This window comes from Capra hircus, chromosome 14, assembly GCF_001704415.2.
Source record: "Capra hircus breed San Clemente chromosome 14, ASM170441v1, whole genome shotgun sequence".
Taxonomy (NCBI): domain Eukaryota; kingdom Metazoa; phylum Chordata; class Mammalia; order Artiodactyla; family Bovidae; genus Capra; species Capra hircus.
The window spans coordinates 81,582,563-81,602,165 of NC_030821.1; the positions used below are offsets into that span (position 1 = coordinate 81,582,563).

Here is a 19,603-nt window from a genome sequence, read left to right on the forward strand (position 1 = left end):
TTTTTGTGCAGGCGAGCCTCGCGGCCTAGAGTCTGCACGCAGCCCCTCCCGCGCCCCCACACCCCAGAGCCGACCGCGTCTCTTCGGTCCACAGCCGCCGCGGAAACCGCAGAGCTGAAACCGCAGAGCTTTCCGCGGACGCGGCGCCTGGGCCTCGCCCCTCCGACCGCGGAGCACCGAGAGCAGTCCTCCAGCAGCCCTAGAGCGGCCCGTGGAGAAGGGTAGGGCGTGGCGAGCGTCACCTCTCAGTCGGTTCCGGGAACCAGGCCCTGCTTCCGGCTATTAGAGGTGCTGCTCCAGGCTCAGGACCTGGTGTAAGGTGCGGGCTGCGGGGTGGGAGAGGGCTACCCTGCCCGCGGAACGGCGAGCGCCCCGGAGGCAGGAAGCCGATATGGCAGTTCGGGGCGGGGCCGAAGGTCGCTGACCGCTGGTGGGGCGGTGGCTCCGCCGAAGCCTGGAGGCCGCCTCGGGGGCTCCTTTCTCCGAGCCTGGAGGCAGCTCCTGGGCCTCCCGGGAACGGAGCCCGAGCGGCCGGCAGCGGGGCAGTGGACGGTTGTCCTGGCACAGGCCAAGCCCTGAGGGAAAACCCGGAGTTCGGGCAGTGGCTGGTCGCTGACGACCAGGGTGACGGGCGCTCGGCCTTCCTGGAGAGCGAGGTGCGAGGAATCCTGGAGAGCTCCCCTTTTCCCCGGGCCGCCTTGCTGAGGACGGCTCTGCGAACTCATGTGTACTCTCCTTTTCCTGGTTCTCTTCCTTTTCTCCTCCTCACCTCATCTCCATTTTCAGCTGCTTTCTGCCTCCCCTCTTGCAGGGACTGGAGAGGGCTTTCTGCCACATGATTCCAGGGCACCTCCTGTCACGCTAGCTGTCGTCAGTGGTTCATAGCATCAGCATCTGGGAGGTGGAGACCCTGTCAGTCCTAATTCACTGGCCCAAAGGGTGTGGGGGTCACTGGGCTTCTCTCGCACCCCTTCCAGGCCGGCTCGACTGAGACCTCCTACTAGGCTGCCTGTCAAAGAGCAGGAAGCATCGATGTCTGCTGTGGGTCCTGCCGCTGCACACCTGCATCGCCCTGGTGACAGTCACAGTGACTGCGTGAGTTTCCTGGGGGCCCAGTTGCCCCCTGAGGTGGCAGCAATGCCCCAGCTCCTGGGCAACTTGGACAGGGCCACGTTCAGAAAATTGCTGAAGCTGGTGGTCAGCAGCCTGCAGGGAGAAGACTGCCGGGAGGCTGTGCAGCACCTTAGGGCTGGCGCCGACCTGCCTGAGGAGCAGTTGGGTGCCCTGATAGCTGGCATACACACCCTGCTCCAGCAGGCCCTCCGGCTGCCCCCGGCCAGCCTGAAGCCCGACACCTTCAAGAACCAGCTCCAGGAGCTTTGCATCCCGCAAGACCTGGTTGTGGACTTGGCCAGCGTGGTGTTTGGTAGCCAGCGGCCTCTCCTTGACTCTGTGGCCAGGCAGCAGGGGGCCTGGCTGCCCCACGTCGCCGACTTTCGGTGGAGGGTGGACGTGGCCATCTCCACCAGCGCCTTGGCCCGCTCCCTGCAGCCGAGCGTCCTGATGCACCTGAAGCTCTCGGATGGGTCCGCCCTCCGCTTTGAGGTTCCCACGGCCAAATTCCAGGAGCTGCGGTTTGCTGTGGCCCTGGTCCTGAAAGAGATGGCCGACCTGGAGAAGAGGTGCGAGCGCAAGCTGCAGGACTGAGCCTCTCGCCAGTGCCTTCTGGTTGCCCAGGCGGCTGTCTCAGATGGGCTCTCCAGAGCGAAGCCCGCCCTTCTGAGAAGTGAGGGAGTGTAACCATGTCTTTCTCTAAGTGAAGTAGACAGCTGTGCCTTTCCCTTTTTTTGGAAGTAAAGCAACTGTAAAAAAAAAAACAAAAACGTCCTCCTGGGTATGCGCCCTCTCCACAGTGGTCAGTCTGTCTTGCTGCCAGGTAAGGGCACCCACTGCGCTGGTGGGCCCACGTGTGGTCTGGGGTTCAGGCCAAGGCCTTTGTGAGGACACAGGCTGTTCAGCCTGCCCTGTGCAGCATCCGAGCTGTTGCTCCTTTGCTCTTGGAAACCGTATGTTTCAGGGTGCACATTTCATTCCCCATCTTAATCCCTGACCTTAAAGCACATTCTAGTGGAGGGGGTGCGGGGAGGAATGTGTAATAAAAACAAGAAGTGTAGCCCGGGAGAGGGTAAGCGCTGCAGGAGGTGCAGCAGCCTCCGGAGATGGGAGGCAGGGCAGTGGGAGAGCTGGGCTGCACTTTAAATCAGGTCTTGGGATGGGTCTCCTGAGGATGTGGTTCTTGAGCCAAGAGGAGGCAGAGACACTGCTCTGAGGGAAAGCCTGTGGGCGTGGGGCTGCAGCCAAGTGGGAGGAGATGAGTGGAAGCGCAGGGGCAGGCCGAAGGCCTCTCTGGGAACTCGGCTCAACTCTGAGTGAATGCTTCAGTAGACGTGTTAGAGGATCACACCAGATACTGTGTTGACTGCAGAGGGCAGGCTGCAGGATGGGGTGAGGAGTCTGGAGTTGGTGGTGGTGGCAGAGAGGGGAGCGGGGGCCTAACTTAGGTTTCTTGCGGCTGGGTGGCTCAGGCAGCTCAGACCGCCATAGACCAAGTGGCTTGAATGACAGAAATGACTTGCTTGCAGTTCTGGAGGCTGGGGTCAGCGTGCCAGCACAGTCAGGTCCTGGTGAGGCCTCTCCCCTGACCTTTCGACTTGCCTCTGTGCATGTGTATGCATGTGTGTGTGAGTATGTGAGCATATGTGTGTGTGAGAGAGAGAGAGAGTGCTCTCCTCCTAAGAGAGCACCAGTCCTATGGGATCAGGGCCCTGTGTTTATGTGTGAAGAGCCCTTGACCAGCCCTGTCCCCTCCAGCATAACTGCAACCCAAGTAGGGGGCCTGACACTGTCCCTGCCTCTGTGGTTTGCTCTACCAGAAACCAGGTCACAGCCTGGTAGGATTAATAGGCCCAAGCACCAGGCAGGAGCTTCCTCTGAAAAATAGCGATTGGGTTTGGGTGCCCACCTGGCATCCTGCCATGTCTGTTGGAAGCCCCTAGCCTTCCCCAGCACCCCCTTCCTGTCCCCACTCTGTGCCAGAACCCATCAAGAGCAGCAGTGTTTCCTCTGTGCTGTTCCCAGAATGCTCCCATGATCTTGAATAATTAGGCCTTTCCCTGAGCGAGGGTCCCAGCAAGTTGGGCCAAAGGGACAGAGAGGAGGTGCCCTGGGGGCTGCACTCAGAGCTGGGGTTTCCTGAGCCAGGCCCCACGTGGGGCTCAGTCCTGGCTCAGCCGAGGGCTGCGGACTCCCCATGTCTGCAGTATCAGCCAGCATCCTGGGCCCTTCTTCCCTGAGGACAGGAGCTGGACTGGGCCTTCCTCGCTGCTGCCTAGGCCTGCCCACAAGGACCTGCACTGTAAGCTGAGCACCATGTCTGCTTCAACCAGTGATGGAGGCCCTCTTTGCTACGACTTCTTCCTCAAGCATCAGGCATGTGTCAGGAATATGTACTTATTATGATATGTTTGGAAAATCCTAAAAAAATCAAAACTAAAAAGAATCAAAAAGCTCCTTTGCCCATAGACAGCCATGGAGAAACCGTCTTGACCAGATTTGAACTTATTCTCTGTGCTGTGTCTGTGTGTTAACGCAGCTCTGTTCATTTAACTCTCCCTGGACATGATGGTCTGTCTACTGGCTGCAGAGCATGCATCCCTTCAGTGGGCATGCTGAGTTCCCCTTGGGCTTGGCAGACAGAGCACCAGAGACTGGGCAGCTCCTAAAACAGTAGACATCCATTTCTCACAGTGCGGAGGGTGGACAGCTGAGGTTGGGCCAGCAGGGTCAGGGAGCCATGGTCCCAGCTGCAGACATCGCTGTCCTCATGTGGAGAGAGGGCACATGAGGGGACTCCAAAAAAGGGAGGGGACTCAACCCTCATGACCTGAGCACACCCAAAGGCCCCCCTCCTCACATTTGACATTAGGTCATTTGACACAAACATTCAGAGCAGAGCAACTTCTGTGTTTCTTTTTTTTTCTCAATTAAAAATGACAGTGATGTTATGCAACTGGAGATTATTATACTGAGTGAAGTCTGAGAAAGACATATCACTTACATGTGGAATCTAAAATACCACACGAACACATCTACAAAACAGACAGAACAGAATTGTGGATGCCAAGGGTGAGGAGGCAGAGGAGGGAAGGATTGGGAGTCTGGGATTAGCAGATGCAAACTATTGTATACAGGATGGAAAAACAATAAGTCCTCCTGTACAGCACAGGGAACTATATTCAATATGTGTGTGTGAGTATGTGACAGTGTGTGAGTGTGTATGTGTGTGTGTGTGAGAAAGCGTGCTCCTCTTAAGAGGGCACCAGTCCTGTGGGATCAGGGCCCTGTGTTTATGACTTCATCCAACCTTAATCACCTCCCTGAAGGCCGCATTTTTAAATGCAGGCTCAGCAGGGGTGTGGGCTTCAAAAACTGAGTCCATAGACTCAATTGAGAGTGCTGGGGAGGGGGGAGCACGGGCCTCTCCGGGGTGCCTTTAGGGCAGCAGTGTGCAGAGTCCTTGACCAGCCCTGATCATGATAAATCATGGAAAATGTGTATGTATAACTGAATCACTGCTGTACAGCAGAAATTATCACAACGTTGTAAATCAGCTGTATTTCAACAAAATTGTTTTGATCACATATCAATAAAGTGAAGTCGCTCAGTTGTGTCTGACTCTCTGCGACCCCATGGACTGTAGCCTACCAGGCTCCTCCCTCCATGGGATTCTCCAGGCAAGAGTACTGGAGTGAGTTGCCATTTCCTTCTCCAGGGGATCTTCCCAACCCAGGGATCAAACCCAGGTCTCCCGCATTCCAGGCAGACGCTTTAACCTCTGAGCCACCAGGGAACCCCAATAGTAAGCAGTAAATGGATTTTATGTATTAAAACTGTTTAGAGGTAGGAACAGAGAAGGCAGAAGGTGACCATTTTCCACATTGAATCATACCTTGTGTAGCCTTTTGTGTTGGCGTTTTACTTAGCATCAGTTCTCAGTTCAGTTGCTCAGTCGTGTCCGACTCTTTTCGACCCCATGAATCGCAGCAGGCCAGGCCTCCCTGTCCATCACCATCTCCTAGAGTTCACTCAAACACATCCATCAAGTCAATGATGCCATCCAGCCATCTCATCCTCGGTCGTCCCCTTTTCCTCCTGCCCCCAATCCCTCCCAGCATCAGAGTCTTTTCCAATGAGTCAACTCTTCGCACGAGGTGGCCAAAGTATTGGAGTTTCAGCTTTAGATTCATTCCTTCCAAAGAACACCCAGGGCTGATCTCCTTTAGGATGGACTGGTTGGACCTCCTTGCAGTCCAAGGGACTCTCTAGAGTCTTCTCCAACACCACAGTTCAAAAGCATCAATTCTTCAGCGCTCAGTTTTCTCCACAGTCCAACTCTCACATCCATACATGACCACTGGAAAACCCATAGCCTTGACTAGATGGACCTTTGTTGGCAAAGTAATGTCTCTGCTTTTCAATATGTTATCTAGGTTGGCCATAACTTTTCTTCTAAGGAGTAAGCGTCTTTAAATTTCATGGCTGCAATCACCATCTGCAGTGATTTTGGAGCCCCCCAAAATAAAGTCTGACACTTTTTCCACTGTTTCCCCATCTATTTCCCATGAAGTGATGGGACTAGATGCCATGATCTTTTCTGAATGTTGAGCTTTAAGCCAACTTTTTCACTCTCCTCTTTCACTTTCATCAAGAGGCTTTTTAGTTTAGTTCCTCTTCACTTTCTGCCATAAGAGTGGTGTCATCTGCATATCTGAGGTTATTGATATTTCTTCTGGCAATCTTGATTCCAGCTTGTGCTTCTTCCAGCCCGGCGTTTCTTATGATATACTTTGCATATAAGTTAAGTAAGCAGGGTGACAATAGACAGCCTTGACGTACTCCTTTTCCCATTTGGAGCCAGTCTGTTGTTCCCTGTCCGGTTCTAACTGTTGCTTCCTGACCTGCATACAGATTTCTCAAGAGGCAGGTCAGGTGGTCAGGTATTCCCATCTCTTTCAGAATTTTCCACAGTTTATTGTGATCCACACAGTCAAAGGCTTTGGCATAGTCAATAAAGCAGAAATAGATGATTTTCTGGAACTCTCTTAGCATAGTGTTATTTTTTAAAAAAAAGCGACCATTTTAAAGCCCTAGGGGCTTCCCTGGTGGCTCAGATGGTAAAGAATCCGCTTGCAATGCAGAAGACAAGGGTTCGATCCCTGGGTCGGGAAGATACCCTGCAGAAGGGAATGTCTACCCATTCCAGTATTCTTGCCTCGAGCAATGCCACGGTGGACAGAAAAGCCTGGCGGGCTGCAATCCTGAGACCCAAAGATTCGGACATTACCTAACTTCCCAAAGCACGTCCTTGCGCGCCCCCTACAGGCCAGGCCCTAACGACGCAGCCGAGTTGGGAGAAGGTACAGGTTGAAGGAACCATCAGGTGTAGGCGCTCCACCAGGCTCATGTTAGCTCCTTAACTCAAAGGCACCGACGTGGTGGCGAAGCGCAGAGAGGTTTGAATCTTGCCCAAGGACACGCAGCTGATGGGGGAGCTGGTGGGCGGTTCTCCGTGGCAAGAGGCACTCGGTGCTGGCTCCCGTCCCCTGAGGCCGCTGGCCCCAGGGTGAGGACACGCGCTCAGGGCAGATGTCCACAGGCTGGGGCGTGTCTTTTTTGCTGGGTAGCATAGCAAAGCTCACTGGTGCAACCAGGAACGAGGCCTGGAGTCCAAGCCTGGCCCAGGTGCCCCAGCTCTTAGCTCTGCTGCCACAAAAGGGCCCTGTGGCTATGATTCCGTGATTTTAAGGCACGTGCTTGGCAGGAACACACACAGGGTCCCTTCCTGAGGGACCCTGGAGGAGGACAAGAGCTCTCAGCTGAAGCCCACCTCATCCTCTCGGCTGGTCTAGCAGGCAGGGGTGCTTTTCTGACCGAGGCTCGGAGCTCCGCACCTCAGGACTAGGGTTTGCACAGCCTCTTGCCTGCCAGGCCACAGAGGCCTCTGTCCCTGTGCTCCCGGCCAGGGTAGCCCCGCTGCCTCCCCGCCAGCCACGTGGCTGTGTCCACCTTGCTCATCCCCTCCCCAGGCCCTGGAAGGTCAGCAGACTCAGGGTCTGGGGCCCTCTGAGGCTCTGTGTCTATACGTGCTGTCATCTCCACCCTTGAGGGGTCCAGGCCACTAACTGGGGGTGCAGAGCTCTGCTTGCTCACCTGCTTCTCTCCCCCTTCCCCAGAAGGCACCATCTGTGCCTTTTAAGTCACTGGTCAGGAACACCTGGACCAGAACATTGACATCCTCGGGAGGCTAGATGTGGTGGGCCCTGACTGTCGACCCCTCGCCTTGGCCTCCAATGAGCTCTTGACAGCTCTAATACCACCAACCGCAGGTTGTCCATTTGTGAGCCCTCGTGCTTGTCTCAAGGAGGCGCACACGGGCAAACAGTGACATAGGCATCACTGTAGAGAGAGGTTTTCGTGAGCAGACGATGGGCACCAGGCTGTTCCCGGGACTGCTGGCTCTTGGCGCTGAACGGAGCCAGGTAATGAGGGCCACCAGACTCAAGACCAGGCACAGCCTCTGGCCTTACTGTGTGCAGGAGGTAGACATGATCCAGCTGGAGAAGTTCCCTCCAGCTGTGGGGCACAGGCTTACTGGCTAGCAGAGGTGGCCCTCCTCACCTGCACTGGGTGTGGTGACCTTTTCTCTAAACGGCTAGAGGATATTTTAGCCTTTCAGGTCATGATTCTATCAGCTCTGCCACTGTAGCTCAAAAACAGCCAGAGAAAACAATGAAACCAATGTGCATGATTATATTCCAATAAAATGTCCTATGGACACTAAATTTTAATTTCACATCACAAAATTTGTTTCAACCATTTGAAACCCATTCTTAGGACTTCCCTGGTTGTCCAGTGTCTAAGACTCCACACTCCCCAGTGCAGGGGCCCCGGGTTCAATCCCTGGTCGGGGATCTAGAGCCTGCATGCCACAACTAAAAGATCCTGTGTGCCACAACCGTGACCCAGCACAGCCAAAACCAGAAAAACCATTCTCACCTCCAGGGCCATGCAAAACCAGGTGGGGTGAGGGTGGCTTTAAACGCTGCACCTCCCTGCACGCATGACTGTAGAGCTGGCCCTGCCGCCATGTCCCCAGACAAGAACAAGACCTTGCAGAGAGCAGATGTTTACCTTATGTAGACCTCTGTGGAAACTCTTGGCGCTGGAGCATTTTCTCTCGTCTGTGGGCCTCTAAAGCTTCACCTCAAAGCCTGATGTACCTCAAACACAGCATTCATTCAACAAAATTCTCCTGGGCTCTGAGTGCAAGCCACATCCACAAGAGGACACACGGATGTGACAACCCACTGGGCTCTGCAGACACCCCACTTTATTAGTGAAGCTTCCACAATGCTCAAAGTATCATAAAGCTTATCTGATGAAGACAAATTTCAGGTCAAAATTATGAGTTTAATTTGTCTCCAAAAGAGAAATCCAAAGTATTTTAGAATCTATAAGTGTTCTAGAAATTCTCTTTGGCCATGCTGGGCATCTTGTGGGATCTACAGAAAGCTGAGTCCTGACCACTGGAGTGCCAAGAACTTCACAGAAATTCTTAAAATGAGTTTACTGTTCCTGAAACCCCAACTGGGAAATACAGCTTGGAAGTAGGATTGAACAGTCCAGAATTCCCACACCTGGCAGGCAGCCCTCTCCTCTCCTCCCAGCACACACACACAAGTACGAAGACACTTCTCCGTGCTCTGGGATCTGAAACCCATGCAGCAGCCGTTTGAATGCAACGTCATCAGGTGACACACAAATACCACAAACCGTTTTCACGTGGATGCAGCTAAGAAGACTCCTCACCCAATGTAGGCCTTGAGATTTATTTCTATTGAATTTTTGGTTATCCTGGGACATTTAAGTGAACAAAACATAACAACAGTGGAAAAATAATACCTCAAAGGCTGGAGGCAGGACTGCCACACAGAGGCACCTTGCAAGCAAAGGGCCAGCTGTGTTCCAAGAACCTTTATTTGGTCATACTGAAATCTGATTTCAATATAATTCTCAAATGTCACAAAATAGTCTTTCCCCACCCCCCTCCAACCATTTAAAAATGTAAAAACCATTCTAGTTCTTAGGCCTTTTACAAGGTAAACGGGGACATGAAAATTCTGAAGGTGATTCAAGCACATGTAGATTGTGAGCAGCACCAAGCCCACATGGTCAGGAGCCCGGCCGACCGGCCTGGAAGCAAAACCAGGAGGCTGTCAGATCAGAAGCAGCTGCCGCATTGGCGAAGACTCCTTGGCTGTCTGTGATTACATTTCTCAGACATGCATGCATTTACAGACTGACTCCAGCTCAGGTTTTGCGGAGGTCCCAGGCCAGCGTCCTCAGGCTGACCACCAGGCTTCACAGATGTGGGCACAGGCCTGCATTTGGCCCGCGGGGCACACAGTGGGCCAGCCCCCAACAGGACCATGTTGATTCCGAGTCCAGGTGCTAGAGTGTGTTTAAGGCTGGGTCCTCTGGCCCTTTTTGGCTGGCCTGCAAGTGCTGTCAGGAAAGACAAGCATCCTGTGGCGCAGACCCTGGAGTCCAGAGGCCCTGCACCCCTTTGCGCATCATTACCAGGAAGTGGCCAGGAGGACTCCCTTGTGGGGAGGGCCCATCCGATGACAAACCACTTTCCTAGCACCAGCAGAGGGTGGGGGTGTGGCATGTCCACCCAGGACCTTGATCTTGTCCCACTGTTAGCTGGCTCAAAAGGCCTAAGATATGGCCCACTTACAGGTGTCCACCTTGCCCGGCTCTGAAGGCAGTGACCACCTGGTTGAGCACAGCAGCTGAGGTGGGGACGTAACCTCTGGTGTCTGGAGAGGTCCCTGCCCTCTTGCACTGACTTTCAGACACAAGCTGTGGGTGAAGCAGGGGTTACAGCTGCTATAGGCGCACACCGTCTGCACGGAGCCCCACCCAGGGCAGGAGCACACCAAAGTTGCAGGTGGGGCAATCCTTGTCCCAAGACAGCGCTGCGACCTACACTCCTTGTGCCAGGGAAGCAGCCAATCAGGCTGAGCTGCTGGGGGGTTGAGTCCCGTCTACTTGCTGAGAATATCCTGGACTCTGCTGTCCCAACCTCTCCAGGCACCTGGAGCAGCTACTTGTTCTCGGAGAGAAACCCACAGGCTGCTACTGGGCTAGGTCACACAAGGCGAACCTGGGCTTAACACAACGTGTGACATGACCCAAGTCCTGTTGCAATAAACCCTCAAGTGTCCTCAGGGTCACCTGTTGGACACGGGAGAAGTGGCCCCTCCATGGGAGACAGCCCTTTGCCCTATGATTATCGTCAATGGTGCCAAAGGTTGCCAGGTCTCAGGGTGGTCCTGGGTAGCAGCTGGTGACACTCCTCATCCTGAGTCCCCCTGCACAGCCCAGGGCCCTAGGTCATGTGGGAGCCACTGCTGCACGTCAGCCTCATCCTGCAGCTCGCAGGCCTTGAGCTGCACCAGGAGCCGCTCTGCAGCCCAGCCTGTCGGTCAACCAGAGCAGTGATGTTCCCTGCACGTTCCTCCCACTGGTGACAAGATGGCCACATGCTCTGACCACTCGACCCAAGCTGGGCCATGCTGGCAGAGAAAACCTGAGCAGGAGGCAATGCCAGCAGAGTGGGCTTGCTCACTGGCACCCAGTGCTCGGCACCCATGGGCCCTCTGCCCGGGGACCTGTGGGGCCCGTTGAGGCCACATCCCCACACTGATCCTGGTGAGCAGGTGTCTCCAGCACCTATCGGCCTATGCAAACGCACCAGCTCACGCGTCTGCCTGCAGACCTTCCAGTTCTGGTGGTCTGTGGGGCTGGTGTTTTGAGGGTACGCCTCTGGTGGCGTCCTCGGGGCTGCTCTTTTACTCTTGTAACCACTGTAAGACAACGCTCGGGGAGGCCATTGGGTTCTGGACTTACAGCAGGCCAGGGACTGTCCCCAGGCCTGGGTGCTGCTCCTGGCGTGCCTGCATGGACCCAGCACCTCCCCGAAGAGGAGGGCTGCTCTGCGAGGCGTAGTCGCTGAGGAGAGCAGAAGGGGAGCCCGGGCACCCCCTAGCAGCCCTGCACAAACACATCCTTGCTGCAGAAACCAGTCTGGTACCTGGGGCCCAAGGAAGGCATCCCAGGTGACTTCTTTCACCCCCTCAGCCAGTGGGGCTGCCGGGGCTCGTCTCATGTCTCATCCACAAGGTCCAGGGTCATCCCTCTGAGAGCTCAAATGCTACACGTGTCACCCTGATGTGAGACACGAGCTTTACTGGAGAGGATAAGGTCAAACATGCCAGCAAAAACATACACCACGTATGAATCTCAACACCTAAGAGAGCAGTTCTGAATCTTCCCCAGTTTTCTAAATCTTCAGTGTAAAAGATCCCATTTCAAATAAGTTAAGGCTGTAGGTTTATTCACATTTATACACATTTGTAAAGGTAAGTGGTCTAGCCCATGTGAATTTTCTGATGCTGAGTAAGCCTTGAGCTCCTATTAAAAGCTTTGCCACATTCATTACATTTGTAAGGCTTCTCTCCAGTGTGAATTCTCTGGTGGATAATGAGATGCGACCGCCACCTGAATATTTTCTCACATTCATTACATTTGTGAAGTTTCTTTACAGGATTAACTCTCCTACGACTCGCGTGGGTGGAAACCTCCAGGGTGCTCCCATACTCACGGTACCACTGGGCACGAGTGTGGATCCTCTGGTGCTCGATAAGGTATGAGCTCCGGCTGAAGGCCTTCCCGCACTCGCTGCATCCGTAGGGCTTTACCCCGGCATGGATAATCTGGTGCTGGAAAAGGGTGGAATTCTGGCTGAAGGCCTTCCCACACTCGCTGCACTTATACGGCCTCTCGCCCGTGTGCACCCTCTGGTGGATCGTGAGCTGTGTGCTCATGCTGAAGGCTTTTCCACATTCGAGGCACTCGTAGGGCTTCTCCCCCTTATGAATCCTCTGATGGTAAATGAGGCTCGAGCTCTGGCTGAAGGCCTTCCCGCAGTCGCTGCACTCGTACGGCTTCTCCCCGGTGTGAATTCTCTGATGCTGAATGAGGTGTGAGCCCTGGACAAAGCCCTTCCCACACTCATCGCACTTAAACGGTTTTTCTCCAGTGTGAGTCCTCTGGTGGCGAATAAGTCGTGAGCTGCAACCAAAGGCTTTTGAACACTTGTTGCATTTATACGGTTTCTCTCCAGTGTGTGTCAGTTGATGCTGACTCAGGCGGGAGACCCACCGGAAAGCCTTCCCACACTCGTCACACTTAAATGGCTTCTCGGGAGCATGCATCCTCTGACGTGCACCCAGGCTAGGACTCTCCGGGGTTCTCGGGAGCTCAAGCTTCTCCCCAGCGTGCATCCGCTGGTGCTGAGCTAGGGTTGAGCTCTGGCTGAAGGCCTTGCCGCACTCCCGGCACGGGTAGGGCCGCTCTCCTGTATGGGTCCTCTGGTGCCTGGCCAGCTGAGACTGCTGGCTGAAGGCCTTCCCACACTCCCGGCAGCCATAGGGCCTCTCTCCCGTGTGGACCCTCTGATGATGGATGAGGCTGGAGCTCTGCCCAAAGGCTTTTCCACATTCTTCACACCTGTAGGGCTTCTCCCCAGTGTGAATCCTTTGATGCTGAATAAGTTTTGAGCTCAGGCGAAAGGCCTTCCCACAGTCGGTGCACTTAAACGGCTTCTCTCCAGTGTGGATCCTCTGATGCTGAGTAAGCTGTGAGCACAACCTGAAGACCTTCCCACACTCCCTACACTCATATGGTTTCTCTCCAGGCAAGGTACTCAGATGTCTCTCCTGAAAGCAATCAGATAACTTTTTTTGGCACTCTTGGCATCTGTTGGGTTTCTGTTGGGTATTCATTTCCTGGTGCAAAGCAACATCTGAAGGAGATCGCAAACTCCTGCCACATACATCGCACCTTCGGAAGGACCCCTGACTTTGATCAGGCTGACAACCCAAGGGGCCACTGCTTCCCCGCTCACCATGACCCTGGAACTCGTCCTCGGCGAAGGCCTTCCTGGGAGCCATGGTCCCCATGTTCAAGAAGTTTTTATGGAAGAGGGAGCTTGGCTGTCTCTGTGAACAGACTTCAGGATCTGAGGTGTTTCCAAAGCCAGGACTCTGGGGAAAGTCCTGGGGCAAGGTTTTGACCATGACCCCCCCAGATTCTGATTTAAGACTGTCCATGTCCTCACAGGCCTGCTCACCATCAGTCCCAACTGTAGCATCTGAAATGAACAGGAAGCAAATTGCGGCTAATCCCCTGTGCTCAGAGAAAGGCGACTGGGGAGTGGGGGTGCATACCATCCCTGGGACTGAGCCCCCTCCCAGGACAGGCTGTACTGAGCATTTGGAAAGATGCGATGAGAAGTCAGTGCCTTTTGACAGTGGTCAAAATCTGGTTCTGTTCATGCTTAATGCATTCATTCAGTTACTATATACCTGGAAGACTGCAAAGAGCCACTCTCCTACGTGGAGGGGAGGTCATCTCACAGGGAATGAGTAGGAGGAAAAACCCACAAAGAAGCAGAGTGAGCCCAAAAGGGTGGAGGATAAGAGGCAGGGTTAGGGTGCCTGTGAGAGGAAGTAGAGTAAGGAGGAAAGAGGGGCTGAAAACTGAACAGAGGGGTGTTCTGTACTGAGAAAAATGAGACACAAGAGCTGCTAAGGGGCACACAGGGATGAGTCCAAAAGAGGTGGGCCTCAGCTGTCCACTGGGCAGGGTTCTCTCCAGCCCCTGCCAGTCCTGCCCTCTGACTCACACTGATGTGTCCATCCCTTGCTGCCCTGCCCCTCAGCTTCCAGGTGGCCACAGTGACTACACTGCGCTACACCGACGCCTCCTTCCTGGGGGTTTCCAGAGGGCCCACCTCCCTGCTTGCCCTCCACATGAAGGGATGTGGCCACCAGCCAAGGAATACCTGGGGCCACCAGAAGCTGGAATAGGCAGGGAGGATCCTCCCCTACAGGTTTCAGAGGGGACACGACACTGCTTTGATCTTGGACATGTGGTTCCCCACAACTAAGGAATAGTAAATCTCAGCTGTGGTAGGCCTCCAGTCTATGTGCTTTGTTACAGCAGCTTCAGGACACCAACACAGCCCTGGAACTTCATCTGAGAGGCTGGGTCACCCAGACCCCATGAAACTCTGGAGGGAGGGTGGCAGTGGCAGGTGAACAGCTACTCAAGAGTCACACGTGTGCCTTTGCTTAATAAGATTAGTAAAATTCAAACTAACAAAACGTGATTCAAAAACAAACTGTCTTGCCATAATGCACAGGAGTTCTATGCCCTTGCTTTTCTGTAGTTTAGTCTCTCCTGAGGCTACCCCATGACTGGCCTTCGCCTCTAGGCCCACCCCACAGCATACCCAGGCAGCTCAGCAAAGCTGCATGGATGGCCTCTGGGGTCCCCCTCCAGCCTCCCACCTGAGCCCTCGCCAGGCATGGGGACCCTGAATCCCTCCTGTGCCCAGAAGCCTCACCTGTCCGGGTGGTCCTGGCTGCCTCTCTCCCCTCTGCTCCTTGCAGGTCGAGGACCCATGGATCTTGCCCCTGTTCTAGCCGGGAGATCAGCTCGGGCTTGAAGACCAGGAATCCTGCTGTGGGGGCAGCAGAGGAGGAGATGGCATCATTGTGGCTGGGAGTGTAGCTCGGGGCTCAGTTCTCCCTGGTCCCCAGAGTGAAGGGTTGCGGGCTACTGGAGCACAGGGGCCTCCTGTCCAGACCTACTGCCTCCTGAGGCTGGACAGAGAGGAACGTGTGGACTCCCATTCTGGCCCTGCTGCAAATGGAGACAGGGCCAGGACTGCCAGGGAGTCCTGTCACCCAAGTCTGCAGAACACAGGCCAGCTCTCCCCCACGGGGAGAGAAGCAGGCCCAGCCAGCACTCCCCTCAGTCCCCTCAGGGATGCTCCAAGAGGCAGGGCTGCTTAAGAAACAATACAACAACAAATCAACCAACAAAATGGATTTTAAATCAGAAGATGTGAAGCCCAGTCAGCAGCCAGCAGCCCCAGCCTCAAGCCCTCACACAGAGCCCAGGGCCTCAGCAGAGGGCTGGAGACTGGCAGGCACCCCCTGGCAACTGCCTTCTGGGGCCAGTAGCCCCCATGCTGTGGGGCAGCCATGTGAAGTGCTCCCAGCCCACCCAAGGGCCGGTCAAGCCCTCTGGTTAGAGCACTCCTCAGGTTTTCAGCCATGGGGTAGAGAAGGCAGCAGGCAGAGAAGGTCAAAGGCTCAGGTGACAGCAGGACCCCACACTCAACAGGAAATAGGTTCCTGCCAAGCACACGTGTGCTGCTCTCAGAGAAACGTCCCTGGGCAGCCAGAAAGGGGGTCGGGCAAAGGCCATGAAACAATACAACAGCCTGCACCTGATCTAAGTGCAGCTGGACACAACAGCAATCACCATGGGTGGCTCAAAGCTATTACTATCCAGAAACTATGTGATGAATTAGTAAGTGGCAACTGTATTTACTATGAGTCAAAATTTGTAGAATGCAGCTGAAGTGATATTTATGCATAAAATTTCATGTTTTTAAATACACCAACTAGAAACAAGAATGGTAAACACAGAACAGGTAAATACTAAACTCAAGAAACAATAAGAAACCTGATTGAGTAGCTGTTCAAGCTATTTCAAGTTTGGATTCTATTTCTATTCACTCAGGCAGAGAGTCCACCTATCTAACTTTTAGAAGTCCACCTACACTGTGAGCACAGCCAAAAGGTAAAAAGGAAAGAAAAGAAACAACACAGCAGACCCAATAAATTAAAAGGGAGGAAGGAAGAAAGGCGGACAGACTCAGTAACGGAGTGCCCTGCCCCTCCTGCCCCCTAAACCCACAAGCTGGGTCTCTGAAAGATGAAACAAGAGTCTCATGGCAGTATCAATCATGGTCAACACAGTGAAAAAATGCTGCAAAAATAAATAAGGGAAACAAATACAAACATAACAGACATTAAAAATGAAGTGTTGTGAATAAGTACACACAAGAAAAATTGAAAATCTGAGTAGCTGTTTAAGCTATTTCAAGTTTGAATTGTATTTCTACCCACTCAGGCAGAAAGTCCACTTACCCTGTGAGCACTGAATCACATGACGTATGCAAACCTGGGAGCCTGCTTGGCTCACCAAGACTCCTCCTGGGGTCAGCTTCTGACCCACAAGGACTCACAGTCCCAAGCCCCTGCCTAGCTCAGGAGGGCTCGACCACATGGCCCCCAGATCTGCAGCTTCTAACACAGGCCAAAATAGGTGGGTGCTGACCGATGATGGAAGGGGTAGGGGTGTCCGAATAAAGCCTCACCTAGTCCAGCCACACTGCTGTGGTTCTCAAGCATCACCTCCTTGTAGAGAGCCCTCTGGCCAGGGTCCAGACACTGCCATTCCTCCCGCGAGAAGTGCACGGCCACATCACCAAATGTCACAGCCTCCTGAAAGGACACATACCAGTCTCCTGGCTGTCTCAAGTACACAGACCACAAGGCTGAGTGAGACAGTCACCAGGCCCCTTTGGTTTTAAAATCGAGGGAAGGAAGGAATTCCCTGGCTGTCTTGCAGTCAGGACTCTGCTTTCACTGTAGGGGGCACAAGCTGTGCAGTGTGGCCAAAAAATAAAATAAAATCAAGGGGAGGGACGGTATGGAGGAGAGGGCGGGATCCAGACCATGCGGATCTATAACCCTCCCCCAAGAGCCTCAGGCAGGCCCAATCTGAGCAGGTTTGTTCACTACCTTGGACACACCCGAGATTGGCAAGGGGTCAGCAAGAGGCTGAGGGTCTAGGTCCAGGCCCATTGGGCACGGTGGGTGCCCAGAGGAGCAGATAGGGGCCTCACAAGACGAGGGAGGGAACAGGGGAAGTCAGACTCCTACCATGAGGCTCGGTGCGTGGGAATCCACGTGTCCTGGCTGAGAGACCTGTTGGCAGTTACCAAAGAGTCAGAGGTCACGATCCTGGAGGCCCCAACCTCTCACTTCCAAACTCATCGAGGGGGTACCACGTCCTCCAATCCTTTACTTCCAACTCCAACTGTTCTCTGGCAGGGACTTGTGGTGGGGCCAAAATAGCCGTAGCACTACAGTATCTGCCCTCCGAAGCTTCATTCATCTTTCGGAGGGTGTGACATGGAAGAATTACTCCACAAACGTGTAATGGATAGTTGCCACGTGTACCAGGTGCTTGGCTACGCAATAGGGATGTGGTAGTGAACAGCACACAAGGACTCTACCTTCTTGGAGCAGCCTAGTGGGGGAAAGAGTTAACTGACCATGCAAACAAACCAAAATTACAACTGTGATGACAGCACACGTACAAGGGACTCAGAAAGCATTTAAACTAGGAAACTCTGACTTAGTCTGATGGGTCACTTCCCCTAGGTGCTAACTCGGTGCTAATGGGGGTGGGGAGGGAACGCGTAGGCAGCAGGAACAGAGTGTGCAAGGTCCAGAGGCAAGGACCCTCCGAGGCAGGAAAGACTAGGGCTGAATGAGCCAGTGGGGCAAGATCTCAGGCAGCAAGATGAGTCATGGTGTGACGGGTGGCTGGAGTAGACAGGAACCAGACAGATGGACTGCAGGGAGAAGAGGAGGGGACACCTGACCACACCCCAACCCTCGTACAAAAACCTGACCCCTCTCCGGGCATCCCCCTGGGAGGTCAGAAAGAGAAATGGACTTCCTAAGGGAGATTCTGACTCCAAAAGCGGCTTGAGGGAAGAAGCTTTAGGCCATGAGCTGATTCAGACTGCAGTGACCACTGTCAAGCGGTTCCCCACCTGGGCCTGGCCAGCAGCAGGCATGTGCCTCCCAGTGCTGGATCCTGGGTCCCCTGTAGAGAAGTACAGGCTTTAAGTAGCAGCCAGAATTAAGAGAAAATACACAGCCTACGATCCCAAGACATAGCCCTTTTGGCCACCTTCACGAAGTCTAGGTCTTGAAGGAGCAGTGAGAGAGGGTAAAAGAGTGCCCCCGAGGGAGATGATGGGTATGCAGGCTGGAGTATGCCTAGAACCGGAGGGGAGGCTACGAGGCTGCCGCGAGGCCGGATCTGTGAGATGACCCCTCCCGCTTCTTCCCGGCCAAGACGGACAAGGCTCGACCACCGCCCTACCCGACGCCAACGGGCTCTCAGAGCCGCCCGCTCCACCAGCGCTTCCCAGCGGAGAGGCCAGGGGAGCGCGGGGCCCGCCGCATCGGAGGCGGGAGGACGCGGGGGCCGGTAGGAGACCTCTTAGCCCAAGGGGAGAGGAGAACGTGGGCCGCCCCGACTCTAATCCACGCCCTCAGCACCGACTCACCCTCCCGGGCCCAGCCAGAGACTCTAGCAGCGCGACGACGCCGGAAACGGGCCTCGGACACTCGCCGCCACTCGCCTCGCAGACTTCCGGTTGCTCTGGGCGGTTCGGAGGCTCAGCCGACTCGGTGGTTCCCAGCCGGCCCCCAATCCGGGGAGCCGGAGAAGGGGCGGGGCCAGGTAGCTTGGGAACCGACAGAGCACGGAGCGGGCGGGGCGGAATCCGGTAAAGGGCGGGGTCACAGTTCAAGGAGGGCGGGGCTGGAGCCGAGGGAAAGCGAGGGCCCGGGCCCGCTGCTGTGTGGCCTAGGGGAGGGGAGCAAACCCGGACGAAGCCGGAGGAGAGCGACCTGAGGGTCGCCCGGGCCGGCCCCGCGCACCTCTGGTCACAGTCTGGGCCGCTGGTCCCCGCATTGGGTTCTGTGTGCGGGCTGCTGCCGGGCAGAACGCGCCTGCTGGGCCTGTTCCAGGCTCCAGGATTCCAGAGACGCCGCTGCCCCAGCTGTGCCCAGTGGAGTACGGGGGCGAGCGGCCAGGTGGGGCGCAGAGGAGCCCTGTGGAGAGAGTAGATGTTCCTGTCCTTGGTGTGGAGATGTCTCGGGCCGGGGGCACCGACAGCCCAGAGATGAAGCTGGGAGGGCTGCAGAAAGGGTGAGGACCACCAGGAGGAGCGTCCTAGACCGGGACGTCTGGCTGGGGTCCCTGGCTGCGTCGCGGGGCTCCAGGCAGCAGGACAGCCTAGGACCCGCCGAGAGACCTGAGGCGGTGGGCCCTCAGGCAAAGGGCGGCGCGCCCGGGTGTCAGGTCAAGGCTGCTCGCTGTGCCCTCTCCCACCCCAGCTTTGTCTGGCTCCTGGGACAGCCTGTTCTGGGTATTCTCCCATACCCACGCGGTCCTGTGTGTAGGGGGAGGGCACCCCAGCTTCTTCGGGATTCGGCAGGAGCCTCCCCTTCGGCAGCCCAGCTCCCTCAGCTTTGGGGATGACGCTGCGCGCGTCTTCGGAGGCCACAGCTTCCCGTGCAGTCCGGGCCCTTGGAACTTCTCACACTGGACAGCCCTGGAGCGGCAAGGTTGAGCGGAGGGCCCTGACACCAGCCTCATTGATGATCCAAACCCTGGGGTCCCTGGCAAAGCCCCAGTGAATGGGCGCAGCCCAAGGAAGGAGATGGACAGTCAGTTCCTGGACAGACTC

The 19,603-nt window shown here is 55.1% G+C and overlaps 2 protein-coding genes across 10 annotated transcripts; one reads left to right on the top strand and one right to left on the bottom strand.

Annotated features, from left to right (window-relative positions):
- Positions 251-4,723, top strand: COMMD5 (COMM domain containing 5). 3 transcript variants are annotated; one of them, XM_005688774.2, is made up of 2 exons: positions 251-319; positions 978-4,723. In XM_005688774.2, exon 2 carries the CDS (start codon positions 1,033-1,035, stop codon positions 1,705-1,707), a length of 675 nt encoding a protein of 224 aa, XP_005688831.1. In that variant the 5' UTR covers positions 251-319; positions 978-1,032; the 3' UTR covers positions 1,708-4,723. The 3 variants fall into 3 exon arrangements, with proteins under 3 accessions (XP_005688831.1, XP_005688833.1, XP_017914277.1); XM_005688776.2 differs by having other exon boundaries at positions 251-314; XM_018058788.1 differs by lacking the exon at positions 251-319 and adding an exon at positions 326-656.
- Positions 8,907-18,532, bottom strand: ZNF7 (zinc finger protein 7). Of its 7 annotated transcripts, none has more exons than XM_018058790.1 (6): positions 18,416-18,532; positions 17,894-17,946; positions 16,992-17,036; positions 16,424-16,550; positions 14,597-14,710; positions 8,907-13,339 (listed from the first exon to the last, which is right to left on the bottom strand). In XM_018058790.1, the coding sequence occupies exons 2-6, from the start codon at positions 17,915-17,917 to the stop codon at positions 11,556-11,558; spliced, it is 2,094 nt and encodes a 697-aa protein (XP_017914279.1). In that variant the 5' UTR covers positions 17,918-17,946; positions 18,416-18,532; the 3' UTR covers positions 8,907-11,555. The 7 variants fall into 7 exon arrangements, with proteins under 7 accessions (XP_017914279.1, XP_017914278.1, XP_017914281.1 ...); XM_018058789.1 differs by having other exon boundaries at positions 14,597-14,713; XM_018058792.1 differs by having other exon boundaries at positions 14,597-14,713; positions 16,992-17,361; positions 18,416-18,491.

Excerpts from the sequence above, each read along its gene's own strand:
- COMMD5 (XM_005688774.2), top strand. The coding sequence starts at position 1,033 with ATGTCTGCTGTGGGTCCTGCCGCTGCACACCTGCATCGCCCTGGTGAC.
- ZNF7 (XM_018058789.1), bottom strand. The coding sequence starts at position 17,917 with ATGCCTGCTGCTGGCCAGGCCCAG. Across the intron at positions 16,551-16,991 it reads CCCACGCACCGAGCCTCATG|GAGGCTGTGACATTTGGTGA; the intron begins GTAGGAGTCTGA and ends GTGTCCTTTCAG. Across the intron at positions 14,714-16,423 it reads CAGCAGTGTGGCTGGACTAG|CAGGATTCCTGGTCTTCAAG; the intron begins GTGAGGCTTTAT and ends CTGCCCCCACAG.